The sequence below is a fragment of the Nerophis lumbriciformis genome, linkage group LG22, assembly GCF_033978685.3.
Source record: "Nerophis lumbriciformis linkage group LG22, RoL_Nlum_v2.1, whole genome shotgun sequence".
Taxonomy (NCBI): Eukaryota; Metazoa; Chordata; class Actinopteri; order Syngnathiformes; family Syngnathidae; genus Nerophis; species Nerophis lumbriciformis.
In genome coordinates, this window is record NC_084569.2 from 11,869,959 (window position 1) to 11,893,958 (window position 24,000).

General features: G+C 39.2%; 1 protein-coding gene across 4 annotated transcripts in view; it reads right to left on the reverse strand.

Annotated features, from left to right (window-relative positions):
* LOC133615561 (BAR/IMD domain-containing adapter protein 2-like) overlaps nt 1–24,000 on the reverse strand; it is a 241,580-nt gene that overhangs the window by 118,475 nt on the left and 99,105 nt on the right. For all 4 annotated transcript variants that reach the window (XM_061974241.2, XM_061974243.1, XM_072915671.1 and 1 more), the window contains one exon: nt 19,777–19,863. In XM_061974241.2, coding sequence (XP_061830225.1) covers nt 19,777–19,863 — 87 coding nt within the window. The remainder of the gene's footprint in view (nt 1–19,776; nt 19,864–24,000) is intronic.

Sequence of the window (24,000 nt, forward strand, 5' to 3'; positions counted from 1 at the left end):
TGAAAGGTACATACAGGTTTTGGAGCAACATATGTTGACATCCAAGCAACGTTACCATGGACGCCCCTGCTTATTTCAGCAAGACTTTTTTGCAATGTGTTGCTGAAACTAAATTCTAAGTTAATGATTATTTGCAACAACAAAACAAAGTTTCTCAATTCGAACATTAAATATCTTGTCTTTGCAGTCTATTCAATTGAATATAAGTTGAAAAGGATTTGCAAATCATTGTATTCTGTTTTTATTCACAAATTATACAACCTGCCAACTTCACTGTTTGTGGGTTTTGTACAAAAATCTAAATTTTATTGCTAAAACGGTGAGGTCAAGGATCCTTTCAGGATTATTTTTAGATGTCAGAAATAAAAAAAATAAAAAATTGAAATTCTATTTGATTTGATTGCAGCTGTGGAACTTGAAAGGTCACACCATTGGTTGTGTGGTTTAAATTACAGACAGGTCTTTTTTTTAGCATTTAAAAAAAATACAAAATAGTAAGTACTTACTGTCATTTTTATTAAATTTTTTGTTTTTGTGTTTACTTTTCTCTTTTTAATCCGTACAGCACTTTGTGGCAATAGTGTCTGTTTTAAAACGATGCTATATAAACCAATAAACCTTGTAACATTTCAGTGATGTGTGTAATGGAGAAGTGATAAATGCACTTATCCCTGTTTCCTAAATGGAGGTGACTTTGAAAGATGTGTTATCTAAGCATGAATACACTTTGCCTTTCTAGCTTAACTTTGAAATGTGTTCAAATAGATGATCTGCTTGGTCCGTTTAATCTGTAAGCAAGAAAGACAAGAGGACTTTCCGGATGAGTTGAAACGTGTACTCGGACAACTCGGGCACATAAATCACTACTAAACTCTTGGCGGGGAGAAACATAAACAAGACTGGCCGCTGAGGAATGCACTTAACATCTCCAGCGCTCCTTTCAGGGGTGTGGGGGTGGAGGGGTGGGGCTTGTGGATTGAGAAGAGGGGAGCAGGTGTGTGTGTGTGTGTGTGTGTGTGTGTGTGTGGCGGCAGAATGACAGCCGATGATTAGACCAAGCAGTGGAGGATGAGTGTTTGAACCAATTTTAAATGTACACACATACACATACAGATTAATGGATACAACTTAAGAGTAGTAAGAGTACAGCTTGCGTGGTAGTACTGATTTACTATCCACAGAAAGTGAGAGAACATGTCACAGTGAACACGTCCACATAGGGACAATGCTTAGTGTTCTATGCCTAGGGCAGGGGTCGGGCAAAAAAATTAAGTCTTATATAAGTGTTATAATGAAGGCAACACATGATGTAAGTGTCCATATTAACTATAATAGCCTACTATCAAATTGACTTTAAAAATATTATATAAGTGTAATAATGAAGGCAACACATGAGGTAAGTGTCTATATTAACTATAATAGCCTACTATCAAAATGACTTTAAAAGTCTTATAAAAGTGCTTTAATAAAGTCAACACACGACGTAAGTGTTTGTATTAGCTATATTAGCCTACTATCGACATAAATTTAAAAGTCTTATATAAGTGTTATAATGAAGGCAACACATGATGTAAGTGTCTATATTAGCCTACTATCAAAATGACTTTAAAAGTCTTATATAAGTGTTATAATGAAGACAACACATGATGTGTCTATATTAGCTATAATAGCCTACTATCAAAATTACTTTAAAAGTCTTATATAAGTGTTTTAATGAAGGCAACACATGATGTAAGTGTCTATATTAGCTATAATAGCCTCCTATCAAAATGACTTTAAAAGTCTTATATAAGTGTTTTAATGAAGACAACACATGATGTAAGTGTCTATATTAGCTATAATAGCCTACTATCAAAATGATTTTAAAAGTCTTATATAAGTGTTATAATGAAGGCAACACATGATGTAAGTGTCTATATTAGCTATAATAGCCTACTATCAAAATGACTTTAAAAGTCTTATATAAGTGTTTTAATGAAGGCAACACATGATGGAAGTGTCTATATTAGCTATAATAGCCTACTATCAAAATGACTTTAAAAGTCTTATATAAGGGGGCGGCATGGCGTAGTGGGTAGAGCAACCGTGCCAGAAATCTGAGGGTTGCAGGTTCGCTCCCCGCCTCTTACCATCCAAAAATCGCTGCCGTTGTGTCCTTGGGCGGGACACTTCACCCTTTGCCCCCGGTGCCACTCAAACCGGTGAATTGAATGATGAATGATAGGTGGTGGTCGGAGGGGCCGTTGGCGCAAATTGCAGCCACGCTTCCGTCAGTCTACCCCAGGGCAGCTGTGGCTACGAAAGTAGCTTACCACCACCAGGTGTGAATGAATGATGGGTTCTACATGTAAAGTGACTTTGGGTACTTAGAAAAGCGCTATATAAATCCCAGTTATTATTATTATTATTATTATTATTATTATTATAAGTGTTATAAAGAAGACAACACATGATGTAAGTGTCTATATTAGCTATAATAGCCTACTATCAAAATTACTTTAAAAGTCTTATATAAAGTGTTATAATGTAGGCAAGACATGATGTAAGTGTCTATATTAGCAATATTAGCTTACTATCAAAATGACTTTAAAAGTATTATATAAGTGTTATAATGAAGGCAACACATGATGTAAGTGTCTATATTAGCTATATTAGCCTACTATCAACATGACTTTAAAAATATTATATAAGTGTTATAATGAAGGCAACACATGATGTAAGTGTCTATATTAGCTATAATAGCCTACTATAAAAATGACTTTAAAAGTCTTATATAAGTGTTATAATGAAGGCAACACATGATGTAAGTGTCTATATTAGCTATAATAGCCAACTATCGAAATGACTTTAAAAGTCTTATATAAGTGTTTTAATGGAGGCAACACATGATGTAAGTGTCTATATTAGCTATACTAGCCTACTATCAAAATGACTTTAAAAGTCTTATAAAAGTGTTATAATGAAGGCAACACATGATGTAAGTGTCTATATTAGCTATAATAGCCTACTATCAAAATGACTTTACAAGTCTTATATAAGTGTTATAACGAAGACAACACACGATGTAAGTGTCTATATTAGCTATAATAGCCAACTATCGAAATTACTTTAAAAGTCTTATATAAGTGTTTTAATGAAGGCAACACATGATGTAAGTGTCTATATTAGCTATAATAGCCTACTATCAAAATGACTTTACAAGTCTTATATAAGTGTTTTAATGAAGGCAACACATGATGTAAGTGTCTATATTAACTATAATAGCCTACTATCAAAATGACTTTAAAAGTCTTATAAAAGTGTTATAATGAAGGCAACACATGATGTAAGTGTCTATATTAGCTATAATAGCCTACTATCAAAATGACTTTAAAAGTCTTATATAAGTGTTTTAATGAAGGCAACACATGATGTAAGTGTCTATATTAACTATAATAGCCAACTATCGAAATTACTTTAAAAGTCTTATATAAGTGTTTTAATGAAGGCAACACATGATGTAAGTGTCTATATTAGCTATAATAGCCTACTATCAAAATGACTTTACAAGTCTTATATAAGTGTTATAACGAAGACAACACACGATGTAAGTGTCTATATTAGCTATAATAGCCTACTATCAAAATGACTTTAAAAGTCTTATATAAGTGTTGTAATGAAGACAACACATAATGTAAGTGTCTATATTAGCTATAATAGCCTACTATCAAAGGCTGACGCAAATCTTCGTTCAGAAATGTTGTTTTTTCATTTTTATTCCACACATTTTTGCAGCATTGGAAATCATCAATTGTTGAAAGAGCCATATTGGACCAAAAATACAAAAAAAAAAAAATCTGTCTGGAGATGCAAAACATGTAAAGCCTTATATATTAGCTATGTTAGACTACTATCAAAATGACTTTAAAAGTCTTATATAAGTGTGAAAATGAAGGCAAGACATGATGTAAGTGTCTATATTAGCTATAATAGCCTACTATCAAAATGACTTTAAAAGTCTTATATAAGTGTTATAATGAAGGCAACACATGATGTAAGTGTCTATATTAGCAATATTAGCTTACTATCAAAAGAACTTTAAAAGTCTTATATAAGTGTTATAATGAAGGCAACACATGATGTAAGTGTCTATATTAGCTATAATAGCCTACTATCGAAATTACTTTAAAAGTCGTATATAAGTGTTATAATGAAGGCAACACATGATGTAAGTGTCTATATTAGCTATATTAGCCTACTATCAAAATGACTTTAAAAGTCTTATATAAGTGTTTTAATGAAGGCAACACATGATGTAAGTGTCTATATTAACTATAATAGCCTACTATCAAAATGACTTTAAAAGTCTTATAAAAGTGTTATAATGAAGGCAACACATGATGTAAGTGTCTATATTAGCTATAATAGCCTACTATCAAAATGACTTTACAAGTCTTATATAAGTGTTATAACGAAGACAACACACGATGTAAGTGTCTATATTAGCTATAATAGCCAACTATCGAAATTACTTTAAAAGTCTTATATAAGTGTTTTAATGAAGGCAACACATGATGTAAGTGTCTATATTAGCTATAATAGCCTACTATCGAAATTACTTTAAAAGTCTTATATAAGTGTTTTAATGAAGGCAACACATGATGTAAGTGTCTATATTAGCTATAATAGCCTACTATCAAAATGACTTTACAAGTCTTATATAAGTGTTTTAATGAAGGCAACACATGATGTAAGTGTCTATATTAACTATAATAGCCTACTATCAAAATGACTTTAAAAGTCTTATATAAGTGTTTTAATGAAGGCAACACATGATGTAAGTGTCTATATTAACTATAATAGCCAACTATCGAAATTACTTTAAAAGTCTTATATAAGTGTTTTAATGAAGGCAACACATGATGTAAGTGTCTATATTAGCTATAATAGCCTACTATCAAAATGACTTTACAAGTCTTATATAAGTGTTATAACGAAGACAACACACGATGTAAGTGTCTATATTAGCTATAATAGCCTACTATCAAAATGACTTTAAAAGTCTTATATAAGTGTTGTAATGAAGACAACACATAATGTAAGTGTCTATATTAGCTATAATAGCCTACTATCAAAGGCTGACGCAAATCTTCGTTCAGAAATGTTGTTTTTTCATTTTTATTCCACACATTTTTGCAGCATTGGAAATCATCAATTGTTGAAAGAGCCATATTGGACCAAAAATACAAAAAAAAAAAATCTGTCTGGAGATGCAAAACATGTAAAGCCTTATATATTAGCTATGTTAGACTACTATCAAAATGACTTTAAAAGTCTTATATAAGTGTGAAAATGAAGGCAAGACATGATGTAAGTGTCTATATTAGCTATAATAGCCTACTATCAAAATGACTTTAAAAGTCTTATATAAGTGTTATAATGAAGGCAACACATGATGTAAGTGTCTATATTAGCAATATTAGCTTACTATCAAAAGAACTTTAAAAGTCTTATATAAGTGTTATAATGAAGGCAACACATGATGTAAGTGTCTATATTAGCTATAATAGCCTACTATCAAAATGACTTTATAAGTGTTATAATGAAGGCAACACATGATGTAAGTGTCTATATTAGCTATATTAGCCTACTATCAAAATTACTTTATAAGTGTTATAATGAAGGCAACACATAATGTAAGTGTCTATAGTAGCTATAATAGCCTACTATCAAAATGACTTTATAAGTGTTATAATGAAGGCAACACATGATGTAAGTGTCTATATTAGCTATAACAGCCTACTATCAAAGGCTGACGCAAATCTTTGTTAAGAAATGTTGTTTTTTAATTTTTATTCTACACATTTTTGCAACGTTGGAAATCATTAGTAAAACGGAGGCTTCTCACAGGATGAGATAACTCCTGGAAATTACTGGCTCACAATGGCCAAAAAAAGTATAGATGTGTGTGTCCAAAGTTATATGGATTTGTTTGCTGTGGTCTGGAACAACATGGCGCACAAACAGCTATGAGAAATGCAGACAATATTACACACAGATAATGTGTCATTAAACATACACATATTAATTAAATACAAAGAGAACATAAGTAAAGGAAATTAAATTATGCAATATGTACATACAGCTAGACTAAATAGCATGTTAGCTTCGATTAGCTTGCTGTCATGCACTGACCAAATATGCCTGATTAGCACTCCACACAAGTCAATAATATCAACAAAGCTCACCTTTGTGCATTCACGCACAGTATAAAACGTTTGGTGGACAACATGAGAGTGGCATAAAACGCGTCTTCAGAGAAAGTTGCGCATGTAAACAAACAACGATGAGTTCAAGGATCGCTGAAATTAGTAGGACAAAACGGCGCTTTCATCAGTGAAGCATGTACAACATAAACAGTGGGGTTTTCTAACATTTAGGAAGGTTTGTGTCATGTTTGTTCTCCTACAGAAAATATATTAAAACAAAAAATGTTTTTTTTTATCTTTTTCCATTTTCACACATCTCTGAAAGAGGTCCAGGGAGCCACTAGGGCGGCGCTAAAGAGTTTCACGGGTTGTTACTGGACTCCTGATCCACTCCTCCATTATGACATCCCATGGTAGATAAAAATGCATTCACGCACAGTATAAAACGTTTGGTGGACAACATGAGAGTGGCATAAAACGCGTCTTCGGAGAAAGTTGCGCATGTAAACAAACAACGATGAGTTCAAGGATCGCTGAAATTAGTAGGACAAAACGGCGCTTTCATCAGTAAAGCATGTTTAATATAAACAGTGGGATTTCTAACAATTAGGAAGGTTTGTGTCATGTTTTTACTCCTACAGAAAATATATTAAAACAAAAAATGTTTTTTTTTTAATCTTTTTCCATTTTCACACATCTCTGAAAGAGGTCCAGGGAGCCACTAGGGCGGCGCTAAAGAGTTTCACGGGTTGTTACTGGACTCCTGATCCACTCCTCCATTATGACATCACATGGTAGATAAAAATGCATTCACGCACAGTATAAAACGTTTGGTGGACAACATGAGAGCGGCATAAAACGCGTCTTTCTGCGGCGGCATCGGAGAAAGTTGCGCATGTAAACAAACAACGATGAGTTCAAGGATCGCTGTAATTAGTAGGACAAAACGGCACTTTCATCAGTAAAGTATGTTTAATATAAACAGTGGGGTTTCTAACATTTAGGAAGGTTTGTGTCATGTTTTTTCTCCTACAGAAAATATATTAAAACAAAATGTTTTTTTTAATCTTTTTCCATTTTCACACATCTCTGAAAGAGGTCCAGGGAGCCACTAGGGCGGCGCTAAAAAGTTTCACGGGTTGTTACTGGACTCCTGATCCACTCCTCCATTATGACATCACATGGTAGATAAAAATGCATTCACGCACAGTATAAAACGTTTGGTGGACAACATGAGAGCGGCATAAAACACGTCTTTCTGTGGCGGCATCGGAGAAAGTTGCGCATGTAATTAAACAACGATGAGTTCAAGGATCGCTGAAATTAGTAGGACAAAACGGCGCTTTCATCAGTAAAGCATGTTTAATATAAACAGTGGGATTTCTAACAATTAGGAAGGTTTGTGTCATGTTTTTTCTCCTACAGAAAATATATTAAAACAAAAAATGTTTTTTTTTAATCTTTTTCCATTTTCACACATCTCTGAAAGAGGTCCAGGGAGCCACTAGGGCGGCGCTAAAGAGTTTCACGGGTTGTTACTGGACTCCTGATCCACTCCTCCATTATGACATCACATGGTAGATAAAAATGCATTCACGCACAGTATAAAACCTTTGGTGGACAACATGAGAGTGGCATAAAACGCGTCTTCGGAGAAAGTTGCGCATGTAAACAAACAACGATGAGTTCAAGGATCGCTGAAATTAGTAGGACAAAACGGCGCTTTCATCAGTGAAGCATGTACAACATAAACAGTGGGGTTTTCTAACATTTAGGAAGGTTTGTGTCATGTTTGTTCTCCTACAGAAAATATATTAAAACAAAAAATGTTTTTTTTTATCTTTTTCCATTTTCACACATCTCTGAAAGAGGTCCAGGGAGCCACTAGGGCGGCGCTAAAGAGTTTCACGGGTTGTTACTGGACTCCTGATCCACTCCTCCATTATGACATCCCATGGTAGATAAAAATGCATTCACGCACAGTATAAAACGTTTGGTGGACAACATGAGAGTGGCATAAAACGCGTCTTCGGAGAAAGTTGCGCATGTAAACAAACAACGATGAGTTCAAGGATCGCTGAAATTAGTAGGACAAAACGGCGCTTTCATCAGTAAAGCATGTTTAATATAAACAGTGGGATTTCTAACAATTAGGAAGGTTTGTGTCATGTTTTTACTCCTACAGAAAATATATTAAAACAAAAAATGTTTTTTTTTTAATCTTTTTCCATTTTCACACATCTCTGAAAGAGGTCCAGGGAGCCACTAGGGCGGCGCTAAAGAGTTTCACGGGTTGTTACTGGACTCCTGATCCACTCCTCCATTATGACATCACATGGTAGATAAAAATGCATTCACGCACAGTATAAAACGTTTGGTGGACAACATGAGAGCGGCATAAAACGCGTCTTTCTGCGGCGGCATCGGAGAAAGTTGCGCATGTAAACAAACAACGATGAGTTCAAGGATCGCTGTAATTAGTAGGACAAAACGGCACTTTCATCAGTAAAGTATGTTTAATATAAACAGTGGGGTTTCTAACATTTAGGAAGGTTTGTGTCATGTTTTTTCTCCTACAGAAAATATATTAAAACAAAATGTTTTTTTTAATCTTTTTCCATTTTCACACATCTCTGAAAGAGGTCCAGGGAGCCACTAGGGCGGCGCTAAAGAGTTTCACGGGTTGTTACTGGACTCCTGATCCACTCCTCCATTATGACATCACATGGTAGATAAAAATGCATTCACGCACAGTATAAAACGTTTGGTGGACAACATGAGAGCGGCATAAAACGCGTCTTTCTGTGGCGGCATCGGAGAAAGTTGCGCATGTAATTAAACAACGATGAGTTCAAGGATCGCTGAAATTAGTAGGACAAAACGGCGCTTTCATCAGTAAAGCATGTTTAATATAAACAGTGGGATTTCTAACAATTAGGAAGGTTTGTGTCATGTTTTTTCTCCTACAGAAAATATATTAAAACAAAAAATGTTTTTTTTTAATCTTTTTCCATTTTCACACATCTCTGAAAGAGGTCCAGGGAGCCACTAGGGCGGCGCTAAAGAGTTTCACGGGTTGTTACTGGACTCCTGATCCACTCCTCCATTATGACATCACATGGTAGATAAAAATGCATTCACGCACAGTATAAAACCTTTGGTGGACAACATGAGAGTGGCATAAAACGCGTCTTCGGAGAAAGTTGCGCATGTAAACAAACAACGATGAGTTCAAGGATCGCTGAAATTAGTAGGACAAAACGGCGCTTTCATCAGTAAAGCATGTTTAATATAAACAGTGGGATTTCTAACAATTAGGAAGGTTTGTGTCATGTTTGTTCTCCTACAGAAAATATATTAAAACAAAAAATGTTTTTTTTAATCTTTTTCCATTTTCACACATCTCTGAAGGAGGTCCAGGGAGCCACTAGGGCGGCGCTAAAGAGTTTCACGGGTTGTTACTGGACTCCTGATCCACTCCTCCATTATGACATCACATGGTAGATTAGTTAGACACATGGTGCTTCCGGATGCCACACATGTGTCCAATTGGGTCAAAAGTCGGGAGGAGACATACTTTACCACTTCATCACCGTAGGTGTCCTTAAGGAAGGAACTTGGAGGTGTTTTTGGGCTCATTATGATGTTAAAAAACTGTTTTCCAGGGACATGAAGGGATCATGTTGCTTTACAATCTCACAGTACATGTCGGAATTCATGTTTCGCCTTGATCAACCACATTTCCCCAGTGCCGACAGCACTCATGCTTTGGGCTACCAAGCTTGACTCTAGTCCAGACAGATCTTACTACTACATTGGCTGTGCTTAGGAGCTATACACGGACTACTCTAAAGTATATGACTTCTACTGTAATGTCCCTTGGGATAAAATGCGAAATGTCATGTTTCCAAATACACTATATTGCCAAAAGTATTTGGCCACCCATCCAAATGATGAGAATCAGGTGTCCTAATCACTTGGCCCGGCCACAGGTGTATAAAATCAAGCACTTAGGCATGGAGACTGTTTCTACAAACATTTGTGAAAGAATGGTCCGCTTTCAGTGATTTCCAGCGTGGAACTGTCATAGGATGCCACCTGTGCAACAAATCCAGTCGTGAAATTTCCTCACTCCTAAATATTCCAAAGTCAACTTTATTATAAGAAAATGGAAGTTTGGGAACAACAGCAACTCAGCCACCAAGTGGTAGGCCACATACACTGACATAGTGCAAAGAGGTAGTCGACTTTCTGCACATTCAGTTGCTACAGAGCTCCAAACTTCATGTGACCTTCCAATTAGCCCACGCACAGTACGCAGAGAGCTTCATGGAATGTGTTTCCATGGCCGAGCAGCTGTATCTAAGTCCAATGCAAAGCGTCGGATGCAGTGGTGTAAGCACGTCGCCACTGGACTCTAGAGCAGTGGTGCCCAACCACCGGGCCGTGGCCCGGTACCGGGTCGCACAAGAAATAAAAAAATTAAAAAATTAAAAAGTTTTTAATTTTCTTAAAAACATTTTTTAAATCAAGTGGAGGAGTTCAAGTACCTGGGAGTCTTGTTCACGAGTGAGGGAAAAGTGGATCGTGAGATCGACAGGCGGATCGGTGCGGCATCTTCAGTAATGCGGACTCTGTATCGATCCGTTGTGGTGAAGAAGGAGCTGAGCCGGAAGGCAAAGCTCTCAATTTACCGGTCGATCTACGTTCCCATCCTTACCTATGGTCATGAGCTTTGGGTTATGACCGAAAGGACAAGATCACGGGTACAGGCGGCCGAAATAAGTTTCCTCCGCCAGGTGGCGGGGCTCTCCCTTAGAGATAGGGTGAGAAGCTCTGCCATCCGGGGGGAGCTCAAAGTAAAGCCGCTGCTCCTCCACATCGAGAGGAGCCAGATGAGGTGGTTCGGGCATCTGGTCAGGATGCCACCCGAACGCCTCCCTCGGGAGGTGTTTAGGGCACGTCCAACCGGTAGGCGGCCACGGGGAAGACCCAGGACACGTTGGGAAGACTATGTCTCCCGGCTGGCCTGGGAACGCCTCGGGATCCCCCGGGAGGAGCTGGACGAAGTGGCTGGGGAGAGGAAAGTCTGGGCTTCCCTCCTTAGGCTGCTGCCCCCGCGACCCGACCTCGGATAAGCGGAAGAAGATGGATGGAACATAAAAAACACAATATATGCATTATATATCAATATAGATCAATACAGTCTGCAGGGATACAGTCCGTAAGCACACATGATTGTATTTCTTTATGAAAAAATAATAATAAAAAAAATAAAATAAAATAAAAAACACCCCCTCCCCGGTCCGTGGGACAAATTTTCAAGCGTTGACCGGTCCGCAGCTACAAAAAGGTTGGGGACCACTGCTCTAGAGCAGTGGAGACGCCTTCTCTGTAGTGATGAATCACTCTTTTCCATCTTGCAATCTGATGGACCAGTCTGGGTTTGGAGGTTGCCAGGAGAACGCTACATTTCGGACTGCATTGTGCCGAGTGTGAAATTTGGTGGAGGAGGAATTATGGTGTGGGGTTGTTTTTCAGGAGTTGGGCTTGGCCCCTTAGTTCCAGTGAAAGGAACTTTGAATGCTCCAGGATACCAAAACATTTTGAACAATAAATAGTGCTTACAGAGTACAAAGAAGAAGAATTATGAGAAATACTTCCAACCTTATTGAAAATAAGATATTCTTCATCTCAGTATGTTAATAATGACTGAATTAATTAATTAATTACATATTACAAAACTGTTGTATACTAATTCATAGATGTTATTTTATTATATAAAAAGGTCAGTAAATGATTCTATATATTAGTGAACGCTTTGAAGTGGGAAAGGGGTAGGATTAAATAAGCTTTGCTTCTTCCTACTCCTTTTTGGGCATGATGTAAAATGAAATGATATGAAATTGTGTGATGTATTATGTTGTAAGTGTGTTCATGTTCGAAATAAACTAAAGAAAGAAATAATTCCATGCTCCCAACCTTGTGGGAACAGTTTGGAACGGGCCCCTTCCTCTTCCAACATGACTTTGCACCAGTGCACAAAGCAAGGTCCATAAAGACAAGGATGACAGAGTCTGGTGTGGATGAACTTGACTGGCCTGCACAGAGTCCTGACCTCAACCTGATAGAACACCTTTGTGAATTAGAACGGAGACTGAGAGCCAGGCTTTATCGACCAGTACGTGACCTCACCAATGTGCTTTTGGAAGAACGGTCGGAAATTCCTATAAACATACTCCGCAATCTTGTGGACAGCCTTCCCAGAAATAATTGAAGCTGTAATAGCTGCAAAAGGTGGACTGACATCATATTGAACCCTATGGGTTAGGAATGGGATGGCACTTCAAGTTCATATGCGAGTCAAGGCAGGTGGCCAAATACTATTGGCAATATAGTGGTATGTATATTCCCTTTTCCTCCCAAACACGGCAGACAGGAAAGAGATCCATGGGCCTCACCCATGCATTTTTCCTTTGGGCATGCGGCAGAAGAACAGTGCACATGGCAATGGAGGGGGAAAAAAACAGTGCAATGATTCAATCTCATTGGAATGGTTCAAATGAAAGATGAAACAAGGACAAAAAGACAGAAAATGAACTCTGTCCAGCAGGATGAGTCATTTGGAATATCCTGTTCCTTTGCAGAGCTACCCCCTTCAGGCGGAATTTTGGAATGACTTGTTTTAGTGGGCTCATTCACACGCCGACACTTGCATTAGTGCTGAACGGGGAAGAAAAAAATCTCGACGCCCTGCAAGTCCGCTCACGTGTACGGCGCTCCGCTTTTACATGACAAGCTCAATCCGAGTCTGTGTGAAAGGCCGGCTTCAACACGGCGCTGATAGCAGGGAGAGATAGCAGTTAGATGAATAAAACATCTCGAGAGCTCTCGTGTCGCTCTTTGATTCAAAAAAACCCAAACCGCCGCATCTCAGCTGCACTGCTTGTGCGCGGACGGCACAATCAAGGCGAGGGGGGAAATCTCTTCAAACAAGAGCTAGATTTCCCACAGGGTGAGCACGGCAAACACTGTGCCCGCCGCTCACCTCGGAAATGCCGGGAAAAAGGAGCAGCTGTTGTCTCGGGGGGCTGACCTCCGCCGGCTCTGCTTTGCCTCGACTCAAGACATCCGGTCACTAATTGAAACATCCAACATGTGGCCCCGATGGTGCCGGCTTACGTTATTTTCCAGGAATAATGTGGGAAGAAAAAAGTTGGTTAAAGGGCCTTTATAAGCGGCTTTGTGGGCTTAATGATTCATTTGCCTCAGTAACAATAATGAAACACCCACTTGCAGCATAACCCATATTTCTCTCTGATTGCTACCTAGCAACCCTTTATTGGGCACCAGGAAAGTCTTAAAAAACATGCCATAGTGAATGCATCAGTAAGACACGCTCTCGGCAGGGTCCTTGAGGGTGCATGGGAGTTTGCCCAACCAGTCTACATGTGCTTTGTGGACTTGGAGAAGGCATTCGACCGTGTACCCTTTGGGGAAGTCCTGTGGGGAGTGCTCAGAGAGTATAAGGTAGTGATGGGTCCGGCAACACCGATGCATCGGCGCATGCGTCGAGCTCATAGAGCGAAACCCTGTGTCGGTGCGCGTACCGCTTTTAAAAAGTCACGTGACCGATCATGAGCTGTTTTGGTCACGTGACCGATACGCGAACTGTGTCGCACTCCCGCCTCCTCTGTGCCCTGTGAGCGGGTCTTTTCTACAGCCGGAGAAATAATAACTAAGAAGAGACGACTGAAGTGTTGATATCAACCAAACCTAACCCCCCCACCCCCCCTCTATATCTCACACCCCGGATTGTAAATAATTCAAAGTATATACTCTGATGATTAACTTGTGTGATGACTGCATTATGATGTTAGTATATATCTGTATCGTGGAACAAGACTTAAACAAGTTGAAAAACTTATTGGGGTGTTACCATTTAGTGGTCAATTGTACGGAATATGTACTTCACTGTGCAACCTACTAATAAAAGTCTCAATCAATCAATGAAAGAAATCGTCTGAAATTGAATACGTTGGAAAAACTGTTTTTTTTTAAATAAAAATGTGTAAAAAATGAATTTAAAAAAATCCCAGTCCACAAGCATCCTCATTCACAACACATTCTCTTAGATTTCCATGTTATGATACATGTTCACATTTTTTATTGACTGTATCTAAAAAAGATAAACATATATTTTTATTTAAATGAAGATATGAAATAATCCTAAATGAAATACAATGACTTGGTTTATATTATTGTATATACTAGGTCATAAAATCAGTGTCAGTTGAGTCGGTCCATAGGTTGCCTGTAGGGATTTTTAATGTCCAGCAGATGTCAGTATTTAGAGACACAGTATCGACACAGTATCAATATAGTTTTGCAATGTGTCGAAACGCTTCATGACGCCTCATCAACCCATCACTAGTATGAGGTATCGGACTGTCTGATTGTGGCGGTCCACTCCCTGTACGATCAGTGTCAGAGCTTGGTCCGCATTGCCGGCAGTAAGTCGGACACGTTTCCAGTGAGGGTTGGACTCCGCCAAGGCTGCCCTTTGTCACCGATTCTGTTCATAACTTTTATGGACATAATTTCTAGGCGCAGTCAAGGCGTTGAGGGGATCTGGTTTGGTGGCTGCAGGATTAGGGCTCTGCTTTTTGCAGATGATGTGGTCCTGATGCATACTTGCCAACCTTGAGAACTCCGATTTCGGGGGGGTTGTTGGGGGCGTGGTTAAGAGGGGAGGTATATATTTACAGCTAGAATTCACCAAGTCAAGTATTTCATATGTATATATATATAAGAAATACTTGACTTTAAGTGAATTCTAGCTATATATATATATTTATTTCATAAGAGAAATACTTGAATTTCAGTGTTCATTTATTTACACGTATACACACACATAACACTCATCTACTCATTGTTGAGTTAAGGGTTGAAATGTCCATCCTTGTTCTATTCTCTGTCACTATTTTTCTAACCATGCTTAACACCCTCTCTTTTTGATTACCTTGGTTGCCATTTTATCACAGGAAAGGTTAGCCTCTAGAATGGAACCTAGGTAGGTGACCTCATCCTTCCTGGTGATAACAATGTCACCCACTTTTATAGTGAAGTCATTGACTTTCTTAAGGTTGATGTGGGACCCAAACAGGATGGATTCTATTTTACCCAAGTGTATGGATAGCTTGTTGTCAGCGAGCCAGGTGCAAGTACTACAGAGTTCAGCACTGAGGATTTTCTCCACCTGTGACTCGTCCCTGTCTGATACCAGCAGGGCCGAGTCATCCGCAAACAAGAACAATTCACAGTCGCATGCTGATGACAAATCGTTTATGTATACTAGGAACAGTAAAGGCCCCAATACACTGCCTTGGGGGACTCCACAGCTCACTGAGAGGGGGGGGGGGGGGGACACACGGTGCCGTTCACCTCTACCACCTGTTCAATCCCCTCCAAGTAAGATTGCATCCAGCTCGATGAGGTTTTGTCAAATCCGATTGCTCTGAGCTTATCCAACAGTACAGCGTGGTCAACGGTGTCAAAGGCCTTCTGAAGGTCCAGCATGACCATGCCGCAGTATTTGCCCGCGTCCACCTCATCTTTGATGTGGTCGGTCAGATAGAGAAGGCATGTGTCAGTGGAGTGGTTAGTTCTGAAGCCGGATTGGAATTTGTACATGAGTTTATTGGTGGCAAGGTAACCATCGACCTGTTCATAAACTATTTTTTCCATTACTTTCGAAATGGAACTGAGAATAAAAACAGTTCGGTAGTTGCCAGGTTCCAATTTGCTTCCTTTTTTTTAAAGGGGGGAGTTACTCTTGCTATCTTAAAATCTTTTGGTACTTGGCCTTGTGAAATTGAGATGTTTATTATGTGCGTGATGATTGGGGCAATGATGGAGGCAGAGTCCCTGAGGAATCTGGAGGGGATATTGTCAAGGCCGGTGCGTCTTCCAAACATTTGATTGCTTGCCCGTACGTGCGTGCCGCTATGTGCATGTCACGTACGTAACTTTGGGGACTTTGGGGAAATATATGTGCTGTATGAACTTTGGGGAGGTGAAAGGTACTTTGGGCTGTGGGATTTAGTGTGCCGTGCAGGTGTTTGAGTTGTATTGGCGGGTTATATGGACGGGAGGGGGGGAGGTGTTTGTTATGCGGGATTAATTTGTGGCATATTAAATATAAGCCTGGTTGTGTTGTGGCTAATAGAGTATATATATGTCTTGTGTTTATTTACTGTTTTAGTCATTCCCAGCTGAATATCAGGTCTCACCCGCCTCTCACAGCATCTTCCCTATCTGAATCGCTCCCACTGCCCTCTAGTCCTTCACTCTCACTTTCCTCATCCACAAATCTTTCATCCTCGCTCAAATTAATGGGGAATCGTCGCTTTCTCGGTCCGAATCGCTCTCGCTGCTGGTGGCCATGATTGTAAACAATGTGCAGATGTGAGGAGCTCCACAACCTGTGACGTCACGCTACTCGTCTGCTACTTCCGATAGAGACAAGGCTTTTTTATCAGCGACCAAAAGTTGCGAACTTTATCGTCGATGTTCTCTACTAAATCCTTTCAGCAAAAATATGGCAATATCGCGAAATGATCAAGTATGACACATAGAATGGACCTTCTATCCCCGTTTAAATAAGAAAATCGCATTTCAGTAGGCCTTTAAAGGAAGACCTCTTGGTTCCTCATCGCATAACCATCTTTTAGCAGTCATTGCAAATTGCCAGTTTTTTTATCCGTCAGACACACTTTAAAAATAATCCCAAACCATAGACATGGTGTCTTTAGTCCATACTTGCCAACCCTCCCAGATTTTCCGGGAGACTCCCGAAATTCAGCGCCTCTCCCGAAAACCTCCCGGGACAAATTTTCTCCCGAAAATCTCCCGAAATTCAGGCGGACTCAGGTCCATAATAACAAATATTTTATTTGAGTATTAACCCACAATTTAAACAGCATACCTGCCCAATCACGTTATAACTGTAGAATGATGGAGGGCGAGTTCTTGGTTTCTTATGTGGGTTTATTGTTAGGCAGTTTCAATAACGTCCTCCAAGCGCGACAACAACAGCAGTCACGTTTTTCGTCTACCGTAAAGCAGTTCCGTCTGCCGTAAACAGCAATGTTGTGACACTCTTAAACAGGACAATACTGCCATCTAGTGCATTTGATGAAAGCACTTTTGTGCGTGCCACACAGCAATGCATGATCAGAGAGGGTGTTCAGCATGGTTCGAAAAATAGTGACAGAGAATAGAACAAGGATGGACAATTCAACCCTTAACTCAACAATGAGTAGATGAGCGTTATGTGTGTGTATATGTGTAAATAAATGAACACTGAAATTCAAGTATTTATTTTATATATGTATATATATATATAGCTAGAATTCACTGAATGTCAAGTATTTCTTTATATATATAGATTATATATATATATATATATATATATATATATATATATATATATATATATATATATATATATATATATATATATATATGCTGTCATCTAGCAAAGCTGAATTTGACCAAGCAACCCCCCCGTACCAAAAAGCCCTTGATGAAAGCGGATACAATTTCACCCTCACCTAAGAACCCACGCCAGGAAACCAGCCAAAAAAGAACAGAAAACGAAACGACATCATCTGGTACAACCCCCCATACAGCAAAAACGTCTCAACTAACATTGGACACAAATTCCTCAATCTGATTGACAAACACTTTCCCAAAGACAACACCCTAAGAAAAGTATTCAACAAGAACAACATTAAATTGAGCTACAGCTGTATGAACAATATACGACAAATCATCTCAAACCACAACAAAACAATTGCAAATGAGCCGTCGGCCCCCGGACAGAGCGACTCCAAAACCAACAAAGGCTGTAACTGTCGAATGAAACCTGATTGCCCTCTCAACGGGGGGTGCTTACAAACATCAGTTGTCTACCAATCTAAGGTAACACGCAAGGACATTAACACATCCGACACATATGTAGGATTAACCGAGGGAGAATTCAAAACCAGATGGAACAATCACAAGGCTTCTTTCAGGAACCAAAACCTGCGGAATACCACAGAACTCAGCAAACACATTTGGGACCTCAAAGACAATAATGTTGAATATTCAATAACATGGCAAATTCTTGCATCCAGCACACCTTACAATAGTGGTAATAAAAGATGCAATTTATGCTTGAAAGAGAAACTGTTTATTATTTACCATCCAGACCTGTCATCCCTCAACAAGCGCAGCGAAATTGTAACAGCATGCCGCCACAGACGGAAACACCTCCTAGGTAACACATGAGCCAATCACCACGCCCCTACGCCAGCCTGTACCCACCCACTCTGTGCCCTATATAAACCATGGTATGTGAATGCTCCCATTAAAATCTCCTGATGATTGAGGGAACCCCCCCCTCATGAAACAGGCCTGTAGAGATGAAATAGTCTTGTGATTTTTTTTCCCCACACATACATATATATATATATATATATATATATATATATATATATATATATATATATATATATATATATATTATCTATATATATATATGAAATACTTGAAGTATTTCTTTATATATATATGAAATACTTGACTTGGTAAATTCTAGCTGTAAATATACTCCTCCCCTTTTAGCCACGCCCCCAACCACGCCCCCGTCCCACCCCGACCACGCCCACCCTCCCCCCTCCCCCCAAAATCGGAGGTCTCAAGGTTGGCAAGTATGCTTTAGTCAAGTCATCGAGCTGGCTCGCTTGTTAGCCACGGCTACAGCACCGGCAACAACACACTCTTGTTGTTGTTTGATGAGGTCATCAAGCGTCGCCAGTAAACCTCTCATGCTGCAGTCGTCAAGGGGCTGCTGACTGGGTGTTTTACTGGATATGTACCCGCTCCGTACAGCGGCGTTTTAAAAAGTAATTCATTTTACTTTTTGAAACCGATACGGATATTTTCCGATATTACATTTTAAAGCATTTATCGGACATCTCTAATCATAACACATAGACAATACATGCTCTTGTTCACATCTGTCATCATTTGTAAAAACAACCATGATTTTAACACACACACACACACACACACACACACACACACACACACACACACACACACACACACACACACACACACACACACACACACACACACACACACACACACACACACACACACACACACACACACACACACACACACACACACACACACACACACACACACACACACACACACACACACACACACACACACACACACGTGGTGCATTTCGGCCACATCACCTTTTTTGAATAGTTGTTACATTCTTGCATTAGTTCCACCTACAACACTTGAGTGGAATAGTAATGCCACCGGTGATTGTGTGACTTTAAAAGCCTACTATAACTTATGTTGAAATATAATGTAAGGCAATTAGTTATTTATTAAATCAAATGACTCAAATGTTGCCAAATATGGTTTATTGCCCAATATCCAATAAGCATGCAAATGTGGCTGCAAACGAGTGCCAATCAAGACGTCGGCGAGTGTCTTTGTCGTTTCAGTCACTTACCCAAATCTTTGGCTCCTTGACTCTCGCTGGCCAGCTCGCCCATTCTCACCAGCGCATCAAAGTAGCCTTTGGCTGCAAATGTCACATCTGCACGAAAAGAAAAGAAAAAGGAGGAATAAAGCTAAAGCGCAGCATGCTTGTCGAGTTAAAAGGTCTCTCTGCAAGACACGAACACAGACTTTTTTTTTTTTTTTTTTTTTTTTTACTCCTCCATCTTTTGCAGGTAGTGGATCGCAGCTTCTAATCAGGCAGAAAAACAACTGATTACCGGAATATCTGTGATTGCAAAGGAGATCATTATTCCCTGACGCGGGGGCAAAGTGACACGCATTGTTATCGTCTCCTTTGCAATCAGAATCAATAATTACAAAGATATGAATAAATTGGAAGAATGCAATAATTGGAGATGGGGAAACTCCTTGTGTATAACAAAGTAAAAACAACAACAACAAAGAATAATCTGGAGGGCGTGGTAAAGTGGGAATAAGAAATGTAGTTTTTGCCCACATGGTCCAGTACAAAACCCAAAACCAGTGAAGTTGGCACGTTGTGTAATTTGTAAATAATAACAGAATACAATGATTTGCAAATCCTTTTCAACTTATATTCAATTGAATAGACTGCAAAGACAATATATTTAATGTTCAAACTGAGAAACTACATTTTTTTTTGCAAATAATCATTAACTTAGAACACATTGCAAACAATTTGGCACAGGGGCATTTTTACCACTGTGTTACATGGCCTTTCCTTTTAACAACACTCATTTGAGAACTGAGGAGACCGATTTTTGAAGCTTTTCAGATGGAATTATTTCCCATTCTTGCTTGATGTACAGCTTAAGTTGTGGTATTTTAGGCTTCATAATGCACCACACATTTTCAATGGGAGACAGGTCTGGACTACAGGCAGGCCAGTCTAGTACCCGCACTCTTTTACTACGAAGCCACGCTGTTATAACTTGTGGCTTGGCATTATTTTGCCGACATAAGCAGGGGCGTCCATGATAACGTTGCTTGGATGGCAACATATGTTTCTCCAAAACCTGTATGTACCTTTCAGCATTAATGGTGCCTTCACAGATGTGTAAGTTACCCATGTCTTGGGCACTAATACACCCCCATACCATCACAGATGCTGGCTTTTCAACTTTGCGCCTAGAACAATCCGGATGGTTCTTTTCCTCTTTGTTCCGGAGGACACGACGTCCACAGTTTCCAAAAACAATTTGAAATTTGGACTCGTCAGACCACAGAACACTTTTCCACTTTGCATCAGTCCATCTTAGATGAGCTCGGGCCCAGCGAAGTCGGCGGCGTTTCTGGGTGTTGTTGATAAATGGCTTTCGCTTTGCATAGTAGAGTTTTAACTTGCCCTTACAGATGTAGCGACAAACTGTAGTTACTGACAGTGGTTTTCTGAAGTGCTCCTAAGCCCATGTGGTGATATCCTTTACACACTGAGGTCGGTTTTTGATGCAGTTGATTTGGTTTTCAGCCTTGCAGCTTGCGTGCAGTGATTCCTCCAGATTCTCTAAACCTTTTGCTGATATTACTAACCGTAGATGGTGAAATCCCTGAGCATTTCATGGAAGCTGCTTTTATACCCAATCATGGCACCCACCTGTTCCCAATGAGCTTGTTCACCTGTGGGATGTTTCAAATAAGTGTTTTGCTGAGCATTCCTCAACTTTCTCAGTCTTTTTTGCCACTTGTGCCAGCTTTTTTGAACCACGTTGCAGGCATCAAATTATAAAGGAGCTAATATTTGCAAAAAATGACAAAGTTTTCCAGTTTGAATGTTAAGTATCTTTTCTTTGCAGTCTATTCAATTGAATATAAGTTGAAAAGGATTTGCAAATCATTGTATTCTGTTTTTATTTACCATTTACACGTGTCAACTTCACTGGTTTTGTACATTGCACAACACAGCAGCAACACAACCAATGTTGTAATAGCATCAGGGGCAAATTGCTTAGTGAGCATCATTGTGAAGGATAGTGAAAGATGAGTGCAAAAAACAATTGTACATGTTTTATAAGTGATAAAAATGCAGTTACTGTCGTTTTTATTAACTCCATTAGTAAGTTGCCACCAGCTGTTTGTAGCAATATTTTTTGGCTCGACACTAATTAGAAACCCCTGTGGTTCTTTGCAGAATACACACCCGGTGACTGGAGGGTTGATTAGAGGTGTTAATTGTAGCATTTGTATTTTGGAGCATGTCTTTTTTTTTTTAGGGGCTTAGAATTTGTGTAGTACCATATTTTACAAAATACAATAACAAACTTTATTTTATCAATCTCACTTTCCATGTCTTCCACAGCCACACCTTCTTACAAACCCTGTTTCCATATGAGTTGGAAAATTGTGTTAGATGTAAATATAAACGGAATACAATGATTTGCAAATCCTTTTCAACCCATATTCAATTGAATGCACTACAAAGACAAGATATTTGATGTTCAAACTCATAAACCTTTTTTTTTTTTTGCAAATAATAATTAACTTAGAATTTCATGGCTGCAACACATGCCAAAGTAGTAGGGAAAGGGCATGTTCACCACTGTGTTACATGGCCTTTCCTTTTAACAACACTCAGTAAACGTTTGGGAACTGAGGAGACACATTTTTTAAGCTTCTCAGGTGGAATTCTTTCCCATTCTTGCTTGATGTACAGCTTAAGTTGTTCAACAGTCCGGGGGTCTTCGTTGTGGTATTTTAGGCTTCATAATGCGCCACACATTTTCAATGGGAGACAGGTCTGGACTACAGGCAGGCCAGTCTAGTACCCGCACTTTTTTACTATGAAGCCACGTTGATGTAACACGTGGCTTGGCATTGTCTTGCTGAAATAAGCAGGGGCGTCCATGGTAACGTTGCTTGGATGGCAACATATGTTGCTCCAAAACCTGTATGTACCTTTCAGCATTAATGGCGCCTTCACAGATGTGTAAGTTACCCATGTCTTGGGCACTAATACACCCCCATACCATCACAGATGCTGGCCTTTCAACTTTGCGCCTATAACAATCCGGATGGTTCTTTTCCTCTTTGGTCCGGAGGACACGACGTCCACAGTTTCCAAAAACAATTTGAAATGTGGACTCGTCAGACCACAGAACACTTTTCCACTTTGTATCAGTCCATCTTAGATGAGCTCAGGCCCAGCGAAGCCGGCGGCGTTTCTGGGTGTTGTTGATAAATGGTTTTCGCCTTGCATAAGAGAGTTTTAACTTGCACTAACAGATGTAGCGACCAACTGTAGTTACTGACAGTGGGTTTCTGAAGTGTTCCTGTGGCCATGTGGTGATATCCTTTACACACTGATGTCGCTTGTTGATGCAGTACAGCCTGAGGGATCGAAGGTCACGGGCTTAGCTGCTTACGTGCAGTGATTTCTCCAGATTCTCTGAACCCTTTGATGATATTACGGACCGTAGATGGTGAAATCCCTAAATTCCTTGCAATAGCTGCTTGAGAAAGGTTTTTCTTAAACTGTTCAACAATTTGCTCACGCATTTGTTGACAAAGTAGTGACCCTCGCCCCATCCTTGTTTGTGAATGACTGAGCATTTCATGGAATCTACTTTTATACCCAATCATGGCACCCACCTGTTCCCAATTAGCCTGCACACCTGTGGGATGTTCCAAATAAGTGTTTGATGAGCATTCCTCAACTTTATCAGTATTTATTGCCACCTTTCCTAACTTCTTTGTCACGTGTTGCTGGCATCAACTTTTAAAGTTAATTATTATTTGCAAAAAAAAAAAAAATCAAATATGTTGTCTTTGTAGCATATTCAACTGAATATGGGTTGAAAATGATTTGCAAATCATTGTATTCTGTTTATATTTACATCTAACACAATTTCCCAACTTATATGGAAACGGGGTCTGTAGGAGTTGTAATGTCGAGAGACGTTCCGAGCTCAGTGCTTCTTATGCAACTGATAACATCTTTGTTTTGACAAGTGTTATCACACCCCGCATGATCCGGGGCGTCATGCATGCTCGAAAAAAGTTTGTGATGTTTGCAGGTGGGACAGGGATTTACTACGGTGATAGTCTAAGTCAGTGGTTTGCCGTCTGCTGGCCTAACATAACCAGAAATCATGATCATAATTAAAAGATACAATTATTTGTGTATTTACTTTCCCTAAATATCTAAAAGTATTCATATTCTCTTCATCGTCACACCCAAGACAATGGGCACATACACGCA